Source organism: Sinocyclocheilus grahami, unplaced genomic scaffold, assembly GCF_001515645.1.
Source record: "Sinocyclocheilus grahami isolate Dianchi unplaced genomic scaffold, SAMN03320097.WGS_v1.1 scaffold1076.1, whole genome shotgun sequence".
Classification (NCBI taxonomy): Eukaryota; Metazoa; Chordata; class Actinopteri; order Cypriniformes; family Cyprinidae; genus Sinocyclocheilus; species Sinocyclocheilus grahami.
The window spans coordinates 98,984-110,611 of NW_015506255.1; the positions used below are offsets into that span (position 1 = coordinate 98,984).

Consider the following 11,628-nt stretch of genomic DNA (forward strand, 5'->3'; position numbering starts at 1 on the left):
CCCGACTGTGAATGATGCGAGCGGCGTTATGTTGTCCGTGAGAAGCTGCAGCCGTGGCGGGGAGCATGTTTGGTGTGCTGGTGTTCTGAAAAATTATGCTGCCTATCAGATTATGCTACCAACAAATCATTAGAACACCGGCAGAACAACAACAATGTGCTTCATGTTTCTTTTCCTCATTTTTTCCAATTGAAGGAAATTCGTCGCAGCAACGGAAAACTTTCATCCCTGAGTAGTATTATGTACATCATACTGCACACCACAGTAATATATTTCTGATAATTTCATTAAGCTAACCCGAACTTGTATTGTGACGGGTTGCCATGAGGAACTTGTTTCTGTAGCCTATGTAAATGATATGAAGATAGTTTTACTCCAATGAAACTGTCAAATGCTCATGAAGTGACTCTCAGAGGGATCAGAGCAGTTCTGGAGATGTTGTTCATGTATTTATGTCCTCGTAGTGAGAAGACAGATGCTGAAATCAGTGCGAGCGTCGCACACTTTGTATGTGTAGAAAACAAAACCACGAGTCTGTGCCATTTACTTACACAGAGACACGCAGAACATGCTGGATTCATATTTAAATAGTATTTTTGCGGCTTAATATTTACAGATACTAGTCCATATTGCGACTCTATTTAAGTGTACTGACCTACTTTTGATTAATTCATCCAAACTTTGACAAATTCCGTGACATTCCGCATCATACAGTAAATTCCATTTATATAACTGGATTCCGCGATTCCGTCCACATTTTCTGCATCGCGGAAATCATAGATAATATTGAGGTGTTTTGCAACTTCAGTGCAACGTTAGTGGATTGGGATCTGTTGCAACTTAAGCAACATCTGCTGCTATCTTACCTTACCTAGAGACAACTGATGCGTGATCACTGAATCAGCTGCAGTTAGCAAGCGCTTTCGGAGTGAGAGTGAATTCCGCATTGATTGGTCGGACTCATGACTCCCAACAAATCAGATGAGCAGTGGGCGGAGATTGCTTTAGGCCACAGAGTGGTGAGTTCTGACAGGCTGCATCAGAGCCAAATAGCGCTTTTCAAAATTAAGTTATTTTATCGGCGAATCGGTTTGGAAAATGACCGATACCGATAATCATTAAAAAAATTATATAGGTGGCGATAATCGGCCAGGCCGATAATCGGTCGACCCCTATCAGCAACTGTATTATTAGATAGTTTTTCCATGTTCCATTTTCAATGTGTTACTGTTTTGTAAGACACTAACCGTATTGGCCCGAATATAAGACGACCCTGATTATAAGACGACCCCGCTTTTTCCAGATGTACCTTTTGGAAAAAAGGCTTTTTAAAAACCAAATCTGGTTTTTTCTCAGTAAAACACATTTCGTCTTCAATTATTTTCTTATTGCATATTTTTGCTAATTTCATTGTTGTTTTGGAAGTATGGTAAAAACTGGTAAAATGTACCAACAATCACATTTAAAAAATATACACTTTTTGATATACCATTAAAAAAGAAAAAACAGGTAGCCCATCTGAATTAGGACATTTAGGCTATCCATCTAATAGTAGCTTACCAAAATCTTATTAACAGTAGAAGTTAAATCTTACTGTAGTCTTCAAATCTGGGTACTGTCTTACGTTTAAAATCACAAAGAGAGTTTGGTCCCATCAGGCTAACGTGACAGTCACGACTTGTGCAGCTGTAAGCTTTTCTTTTGTTTATACTCGCGATCTTTACAACACGCATTACATTACGTATTTCATAGCACACTCGTTTAATGCGTATTTGGCGCAACCTATTGTTGTGGGTGTATTATTGACATGTCAAAGTCTAGACCCTGAATATAAGATGACCGCGTTTTTTTCAGATGTATTTCCAAGAAAAAAAACATCGTCTTATATTCGGGACAATACGGTATATGTAGTAAAACTCATGCAAGTTATAGGTTTGTGTTTGTCTATTATTGGGATGTGCCAATGTTAAAATTATGGGTTATATTAATAGGTCAAAGGTGTCATTGGCAACATTATTATTTTCATATTATTGTCAGTATTAAAATTTAGTACTATTTTGCCTAAATAAAAAAATAGGAAAATGCATTATTTCTAATTCTACAAAAGGCATCATAGCTTTAAGACTGTATACTGTATAGAGCCCGACCGATATATCGTTTTGCCGATATTATCGGCCGATATGAGCCTGTCACCGATATATCGTTATCGGCGAATATGCCGCTGATATGAATTTTTTTTTTACAGAACATATAATGCAGATAAAATGCTTGAAATGGTGTAATTACTTAGTTTGTCCAGCAGAGCACGCTCCATTGTTTGCTACTGGCGATCTGGATGAAACGCTTTAAAGCTTAAGTCTATGGAAAACCATTGAAATTTTGAACGGCCATATCTCCATAACGGCGTGGCGAATCCGCACCAAATTTGGGGGATCCCTTCAGCTCGAGGAACCCTCTTGAACGCGAATCGAGTGTACGTTTAGAGGCCCGCTTTTGAATGAGACCAACCCCCGCGTCGATGGCCCCCGGGGTTCGGGAGTTACGGGTGGTTAAGTTCGCGCTCCGGCGCCGACAGATCAAGTGATCCCGGGGGGGCTACCGTCACGCGGAGGGTGGCGTTCGAGAGGGCTCCTCGAGCTGAAGGGATCCCCCGAATTTGGTGGAGATCCGCCGCCACGTTCGTGAGATAGTGACACCAGTCAACACTTTCCCTTCAGTAAGGAGGTTTCTTGTTCAGGCAGCATTCACGCGTTGTCTTATTCGACCGTAAGCGCCCTGCGAAGTGGACTTCACATGAAAGTCAGCCATGATTCCAGTTCAAAGGGAACACGTTACATTCAAAGGGCATTAAAGTGTGCGAGACATGAATTTATATTATATTTATTTACAGAGGTATATTATGTCACACTTCACACTTTGTAAGTAAGTTTCGTCTGTGTGTGAAGACAGTAGTGCATGAATGAATGTTCCAAAGTGAAAAACTTCAACGGAATAAAGTTGAATGGAATTGAATTGAATAAACTTAAACTTTACTGTTCAGTGCACTGATGTCAGACTCATTTTGGAGAATAACGTTTATTGTTAAATTGTTAAATGCCCTGCCTCCATTATGTATCTCTGTCACATAATTATAAGTGTTTGATCACCACATTTGAGTGATCATTGCAAAAAATGTGTTTATATTTATATATATATATATATATATATATATTACCAGTAAAATGTTTGGACACACGAATTGGAAAGTGTCCAAACTTTTGACTGGTACTGTACTATAATATACACAAAGAATATCGGCCATTTTTTACTCCCTAATATCGGTATTGGCCCCAAAAAACCCATATCAGTTGGACTCTAGTACTGTATGCATAAAATAATTTGAGATTCAATAGTTTACATATAACAGTGTTAGTAAATTGTTACTGTAACTGCATGCACTAAGTAAATTAACTGTACAAATATGACTTGGAAATAAGTATGCATGCACAATTAAATATGATAACAGTTTATTAATATATCTGTAATATAAATCAATATCAAATGTGGTTTTGATAAATTGTGCATCCCTGTCTTACACTGTTTTGCCATGCAACCATGCAAATTTGGTGACAGGAAGATTTTTTTTCCCCAAGACTTTTATTTTTCAGCAAGGATGCATTAAATTTATCAAAAGTGGAAGTAAAGACTTTTGCATTGTTACAAAATATTTATATTTCAAATAAATGCCACTCTTCTGAATATTTATCAAAGAACCCTGAAAAAATGCATCACTTTTTCCACAAATATAATGATGATAAATGTTTCTTAAGCAGCAAATTATCATCATAGGATGAAGTCTGGCATAATAATACATATTAAAACAGTTATTTAAAATTGTAACAATTTCACAATATTACAGTATTATTGTTATTATGGTAGTGTGTCTTTAAAGTGCTCTTAAAAAAATAATGCCATGGCTATCTAAATATATCATTATTTATTATTGTTCTGGCTGTTATTACACACTTCTCTTTCTCCATTGTAAGGTTCGGGAGCATAACCGTAAATTACGGAAAGTGGCAAAGAAGAAAGGGATAAGCCGAAAACCAAAGAAAGATATTGGAGTACCGAACAGTGCTCCTTTTAAAGAGGAAGTGCTTCGAGAAGCTGAGCAGAGAAAACAGGAGGTATGATCATCACCAAAACCACAGACACCGCAAAACCCTGGAAATCAAATGGCAGTTTTCCATTTTCCATATGGACCTCACAGTTAATAACTGGCCATCACAGTGTTTGGTATATATATATATATGTTACTGTTTCTTGACTTTTGTAAGCAGCAACATCAATTATGTCAGTATCGTGATTCAGTTTTTATTGCCAGTTTACTGAGGTGGCCCTGCCAGATTGATGACCCAAAATTTAATTTTCAATAAGATAAAGTATAGGGGGAAAAACAACAACAACAAAAAGATCGGCATTTCAAAGATCGGCAGATATTGTCATCTCAAAATGTTTATTTTACAGCAACAGAGGAAGCAGAGAGGAATCAATGCAGTTCTGGATCACAGCAGAGCAGCTTCATGTTTTGGAAGAGACTGTCTCCTACAGACGCTTACTGACTTGGCTAACAAGAAGGATGCCGAGACCATGCTTAAAGTTGGTGTTGTCGGTAAGATTTCCTGTCATTTTTATGGACCACAGTAACCTAATGAAGCATTGCTAAAAAAATAATCCAACTCTGAAATAATTGACTCTTTTATGCATTTCTATTAAAAATTTTGATATTGAACCATCTGCGGTTGTCTTGACTTCAGGTTTCCCTAATGTCGGAAAGAGCAGCATCATCAATAGTCTGAAGGAAGTCCGAGTGTGTCATGTTGGTGTACAGAGAGGAATGACCAGGTAAAGCCTGACTATTGGGTGTCCTTGCACATGTGAATTTGAAGCATGATGAACTGTATTAGACTGACCAAAGCATGAAGTCTTCAATCAATCCAACACTGAGCTTCATATCCCACAGTGCGCTTCTGCCGCAGGGCGTTGAGGTACAGCCTCAATAACATTCTTTCCCCCATACAGATGTAAGCAGGAAGTGCATATTACTAAGAGGCTGAAGATGATCGACAGTCCAGGGATTGTGGCGGCCTCCAGTAACCCAGGAGATGTGATGGCCCTCAGGAGCTTGCAGGTGGAGGAGAAGGAGGAGAGTCCACTGGAAGCGGTCAGGACTCTGCTGAAACAGTGCAATCAGCAGCATGTAAGGAACGCCACTGCTCATGACATCAAAACTGAAGTCCGTTAGTTCACCCAAAAATGAAAATTCTGTCATTTACTCATCCTCATGTTGTTCCAAACACGTATGAGTTTCTTTCTTCTACTGAATACAAAAGGAGACATTTTGAAGATAAGGGTAAGCAAACAGTTGATAGAGACCCCATTGACTTATACAATATGGAAGTGTATAGTGTAGTATATTGTAAAGTGTGTCATTTGGGACTCAACTAATGTCTTTGTTGCATTAACGCTCATGCTTCATACTAGGGCTGGGCGATAAATGATAACGAAACAGTGCTGACAAACAGGAGAAACGCTGTGCGCAATCATACAGTCAGAAGGCTTTTCAATCTACAAATTACATTTACTATGGATTTATTGTAGTAACACGAACCACACCATGGTATTGTGGCAGAAATGTGGGATAGTCATATCACATTTTATTATATTATTTATATAGAAATGTATTAAATGAGTAATGGAATATAATTACAGTTTTTTTTTTTTAAATTATTAAGCTATAGCATTTGTGCATTTATACTGATTTTATTTAGTACCGTTTTTCATACAAATTATTAGAGACCATATAGTTATATTTTTATCATGGTTTTGAGGTGCTATATGTGTGGTTTTAACTGCGGTTATCATGATCTAGATGTATGCTATTATGGAAGACCAGTGGTTAATTTTAATAAAACTCAAACAGTCAGAATAATACAATTTCTCCATGAGGTTGCGACAATTTTTACTGATGTTACTGTTTTGATAATGCACATGAATTTACATCTGCATCCTAACTCAAGGTGTTGTCAGATGTGCATTTCTAAGCGATGAAATTTTTTTTATGTTATTAATATTGCAGCCTGCAATGCCAACGGTGCTGAAGATATGAGTCGTCAAAGTCAGGGAACACAAACCTGTTTCATGATTTGATATACCTCTTTAGAAAATCCAGAAACTAAGAAATGAATTTTTATATTACAATATTTTTAAGGAAGAATGAGTGGAAAAGTGTAAGCAATTCAAAAATTGTAAAGTGTTTGTCATTCTCTGACCATAAAGCGTAGTTTAAAACCACAATTAACGGTCTGATTTCTACAACTATCACATAGAAGAAATCTGCCTTTAAACTTGAAAGAAATAAAAATGATAATTATCGATATTGACTGATATATATAATATATATATATATATATAGAGAGAGAGAGAGAGAGATTTTTTTTGTTTTTTGCCATATCGCCCAGCTCTATTTCATATTCTCCTGAATTGGTTACAAAGGAAATGGTTGGAATTGAATCATTTTGAAAGCATCAACATCTCTTATGTCCACAGTATATTTGTTTTTTGCCATATCGCCCAGCTCTATTTCATATTCTCCTGAATTGGTTGGAATTGAATCATTTTGAAAGCATCAACATCTCTTATGTCCACAGTATAAGACATCAGGTATTCTGGTTTGTGATGTAATTGATCGGGCAGCTTCTAAAACTAAGGGGGATTTCATAGAATGTATCAGAACTTTAACAGTGAAAATACTTTTTCTATTTCAGCTTACTGTGTTTTTAAGGGGGTTCATTTCTCTTTAACCTCATATAAATAAGATGATCTTCTCTCATGTGTCTCTTTCAGATAATGTTACTGTATAATGTCCCAGACTACAGAAACTCCTTAGAGTTCTTGACCACCTTTGCCAAGAAACGAGGCTTCCTGCAGAAAGGAGGCGTTCCAAACACAGAGCTGGCAGCCATGACATTCCTCAGCGACTGGACCGGGTCAGTTTCAGATGATGTTCATCATACCTTCAGAATGTGATGCTGAAATAACACTGTTACTGGCAAACGTCTTCCTAAGCTTTGTGTGATGTTGTTTTAGGCCAAAACTGAGTTACCACAGCAGAGCTCCGGAGCACCAGGGCCTCCCCTCATACCTCACTGATGCCATCGTGACTGAACTGAGGTCAGGTTTGGATATGGATGTAGTGAGGAAGGGCAATGAAAATGTTAAGAAAGGTACGTCTCAGATTGGAATGATTTGATCCTCTAATGGTTACAGTTTATTGAACGAATCAGATCAGTTTTGATATTTTAAGTTGTGGAAATTGAACAGTGTACCTGTCCTCAGGTGTGCGATTTCCCAACCTAGCGAGCAGTATAAGTTTTAACGCAAGGGGCCCAACCGCTGGTGTGCTGAATGTCAGTGAGCTACCTAAAGAAACCATAACAATCACAGCACCAACAGAAGCAGACGAGAAGATGGATGGGACCGTCAACACAGAGGAGGTACTTCATATGAGAGGCTACGAATCATTCAGTAATGATGCTTTACACTTCTGTCATCAGAGACAATGAGAAATGATGAGTTTGTTGTTCACATAAGTCCTTGATGACCTTCTAATCCAACTCTGATCTCACTCTGACAGAAACTCTAGTAGATTTGATATTCACAAACCGTATCTGAGACAAATTTCATTGTTTCTCAGAATGCACATTGAAAGTTCAGTGCAACTTAAGATCGGTCATGCTGTTAATTACTACAGGAAATGACTTTGGCTTGGTGCAGTACGTAAAACTCATGTTTAGAGTAATGCGTTTACAGTACTTCAAAGCATTCAATTAGGATAAATGTTCCAACACGCAGTTTTAAAAGTGTAGCCACAAGGCATTTAATATGCTGACATGAGATTAGTTTGATGTGCTAAATTATATCCAATATGTTCAACTCTTTCCATATCCACTAGGGCTGTCAAATACAAATTTGAATTTCGAATATCCGTTCGAGTTTAAAATAAAAATCCAAACATTTCAATTTTAGGTGTGCGTAATGCTGCGTTATCAGTGGCGCACAAAATGCGATGACGATGTAAGTGTTGTTGCTTTTTAATGTTTTTGTTAGCCTATACAGTTGAAGCCACTAGATGCGGCGCTGCTGTGATGTTCATTTAAAATCATGCGGAAAAATAGAACAAAACTGAAACCAAGCCATTCACACAGAACACATTTTTGTAGAGGGACATCTATCACTGTTGCACTCGCATCTTGCACAAGATGAAGCCTGCATGTTATGAAGCCATATAAAATTCAAATTCAACTTTTAAAAACATGTCTTGAGACTTTATGGTGGGGTTTTTTTTTCCATCCCACTGTATCATGTTTTTAAATGAAAAAGTACTCTGTGTGATTGGCTTTTGTCCCTTTGTATTACACTATGCATACATGATGCTGTTTATGCTGACTTATAAACATTATGCACTTTTGTCACAGATAATAATGCTGTTTTATTGCTTTAATAAGCGTGTATTAGTAATATTTTGCTCGATACTCCCTCTTGTGCCCTCATGAGAGAAGACAATGTTTTTTTCCCTTAACTGAAATTATGCCTTTTAAATTTGAATGTTAATAATATTTAAATGCAAAATTCGAATTGAGTTTTTCAGCCATTTTGACAGCCTTGGGGCCAGTTTTATTAAATGGGGCAAATTAGCGCGAGAGTGTAATTCCAAAACAGCACAGATTAGCGTGAAACTTTCTGTGGGTGATTTACTAACAACGCACAAATTAAAGAACATGGACGCAACATATTTTTACATATCGATCAACACAATGTACCAAGCGCAAATTAGCGTAGTCGTGAATAAATAAAGAAGCCACAGTATGTTTTGATAGAGCTGGTATTGCTTGACTCCTAGTTGAGGGTTCCAAGTCGTCTTTTATTTCCTGAAGCAAATTAAAAATAACGTGGCTTGGCCAAAGGAATGTTCGAATAATGTGTTCTTCTGGCATTCAAAATAAATTAATACATGTGGAAGAAAATCCTCTCCCTTAACGCCCTCTTTTCTCTGCGGTGTCTCCTCCTAGCAACAATAATTGCAGCCATTTCAAGCGCAAAATAGTGAAAGACATGCTTTTTTGGCCATTTAATTATAGCACAAATACCAGTAATTTGACGAGCACAAATGTTAGTAAATCTCGTTGCATGATTCATTTTAATACACTTCCTCCCATAAATTTTGGGTCTGAAAGGGAAACTCCTACAAATGCATATTCAATAAGGTGAGTGGTAAAAATAACCACGCCTTTTCAGCGCTAATTCTTCACTGTGTGTCTTTAGTAAATCGTGGCAGTGCTATTTTAACAAAAGATGGTTTGCGCTGGCATTTTGTATTTTGATTAAACATTACGAGGTCAATCATTTAAAAAATAAAAAAAACATGAATCATTTACAATAAGACCAATAACATGGATTTACAAAATAGGGTGAATTTATTTAATGCCAACTGTAAAGGCGTATTTTTTTCACAAACTGAGTGACAAGTCTACAGTGTTTTGCTGTCTATAGAGCTTGTTTTGTTCCCAGCACATTATTCAGTACTCTGAATTCAGTAAATGGCTGATGTTGAATATTGATTGGCACACTTTGTTTTTCAGCCTGAGGCTGAAACTCAAGTTTCAACAGTGGTGACACAGATTCAAGAATCAACAAAAAAGAGAAAAGGTTTGTTTTGTGATCTACACTTATGAACTTCCTCTGATTTTTATTTTATTTTATGAACTTCTGACAATCTCAATTGTTTTGCCTTTTATCTTCTGTAGCCAAACCAACTAAAAAAGTGAAGTATGTCCCTGTCAACATTGACCTGACTTCAGTGCAGCATAACAATGACGACGCATATGACTTCAACACAGATTTTGTGTAAAATTTCACCAGTATGTACAGATTTATATGGACTGAGAGGAATCGAATTGTGAAACTGCACTCAGTTGGAGTGCATACTGTGTGATCTGTCTATGTATTAATACATCATAAAATGTATTTAGTTGACTAAATAAAAGTTGAATACGCTTACATTGCATACAAAACTTATACTGAGCTTTATTCAATACTTTGTTGGAACACTTTTTTCCTATATGTACAAATTGGCATATTTTTCCCTTCGGGTTGAGGACAATGCTGAGTAACAGCTGATATGTGGAGAGAAAAAAACATGCATCCATAGAAATGTAACAACACTGAACACAACATAAAGGGAAAGTGGTTCCTGTAGTGTCAAAAACAGAAATTCTGAAATTTTAATTGTCACAGGTTTTTGTCTCGAGCCCTAAAGCGGTCTAAAATACTTTATAATGAACATTTCAAACATTTCAACATACATTTCAAAATTAAGAACAAAAAGAGTGGGTCCATAATTTCACCCAACAGTATTTGGGATCATACCTCTTGTTAAAAAAAATCTAGACACTTGCATGGATGCAACATACAAAATGAAGATTTTAAAAGGTGTACCATAAATGGTTTAGTGTTATTACTTTTGATTTAGACAGTGAATGCTGAGGTAGTGCATTGGTGTCGAATGTTGCCTATTGACTGTTGTTCTGTTCCAATGTTGGTCCCAGTTACTTGGGTACTCTTAGGTTTCATGAAGGCCCCATATTTTGCATCCAGACATCCTTTAAACATCCCCGAACAAAGTCAAATATCTGCCTCAGAGTCCACCCCTCCCCCCCTTTTTTTCGTGTAGCCCAAACCAGGGTCTATTTTTCCTCAGCGGGTCTCCGGATTGGGTGGAATTTACCTGTGGGATCTGGAATGTACCATTTGTCCCAAATGTCAGAAAAAGAGGAGGCTCTTCCCCATGGCTTATAATGTCCGTTCCAATGGAGAAGTTTGGCAGCCTTCACAAACTGAGGTGAATACCGATTCCCAGCTCCTGTCACCCCTAGAAATGTAAACAAATAAAAAAATAGTTGGTTGCTAAGAGATTTACGAAGGCGTTTTACATTTATGAACCACAGCATTTCCTTACCGAGGTGTCGGACGTGCCACATTGGATCAATGTCTGAGTGGTGCTTGTAGAATACAATAAGCATAGGCGGTGTTGTGATGCTGTCTGCTAAAGTCTTACTGTAAAGGTCCTCCCTAAAACAAAACCCCACATAACCATTAACAGCCCTCAAAGGCACCTAAAATTTGATTAAAGAGGGTTAGAACTGGCAACAGATTTGACGGTAGCTATCTTTTAAGGGGTCATATGATGCGATTTCAAACTTTCCTTTCTCTTTGGAGTGTTACAAGCTGATTATGAATAGATAAGATCCCTGAAGTTGCAAAGACTAAAGTCTCAAAACCAAAGAGATATTCTTTATCAAAGTTAAGACTCTGCCACTCCCCCCAAAAATGGCTCGTTCTAACACGCCCCCACATATCTACCTCACTATGTGGAAGTATTTGCATAATGCCGCCCAAATGTTCACGCAAAGAAAGAAGGCGTGGTTTCAGTAACCGCAGTTAGTGTTGAAGCAGCATGTCAGGGAGACGCTGTGTGTTTCTAGGCGAAAGCAAAAGCACTTTATTTGGTCTTCCGAAAGTAGATGCATT

At 37.5% G+C, this 11,628-nt stretch overlaps 2 protein-coding genes across 2 annotated transcripts in view; one reads left to right on the top strand and one right to left on the bottom strand.

Moving 5' to 3' along the window:
* gnl3 (G protein nucleolar 3) overlaps positions 1–10,503 on the top strand; it is a 15,625-nt gene extending 5,122 nt beyond the window's left edge. Inside the window, exons 3-12 of the mRNA XM_016251906.1 lie at positions 4,026–4,166; positions 4,250–4,268; positions 4,373–4,651; positions 4,797–4,884; positions 5,062–5,239; positions 6,886–7,028; positions 7,129–7,265; positions 7,378–7,535; positions 9,681–9,747; positions 9,846–10,503. Of these exons, the coding sequence (XP_016107392.1) occupies positions 4,026–4,166; positions 4,250–4,268; positions 4,373–4,651; positions 4,797–4,884; positions 5,062–5,239; positions 6,886–7,028; positions 7,129–7,265; positions 7,378–7,535; positions 9,681–9,747; positions 9,846–9,949 (1,314 nt within the window). The 3' untranslated portion in view covers positions 9,950–10,503. The remainder of the gene's footprint in view (positions 1–4,025; positions 4,167–4,249; positions 4,269–4,372; positions 4,652–4,796; positions 4,885–5,061; positions 5,240–6,885; positions 7,029–7,128; positions 7,266–7,377; positions 7,536–9,680; positions 9,748–9,845) is intronic.
* The window catches only part of glt8d1 (glycosyltransferase 8 domain containing 1), a gene marked incomplete at its 5' end in the record, with an annotated part of 4,674 nt that continues 3,154 nt past the window's right edge, over positions 10,109–11,628 (bottom strand). Inside the window, 2 exons of the mRNA XM_016251907.1 lie at positions 10,109–10,969; positions 11,057–11,169. Of these exons, the coding sequence (XP_016107393.1) occupies positions 10,785–10,969; positions 11,057–11,169 (298 nt within the window). The remainder of the gene's footprint in view (positions 10,970–11,056; positions 11,170–11,628) is intronic.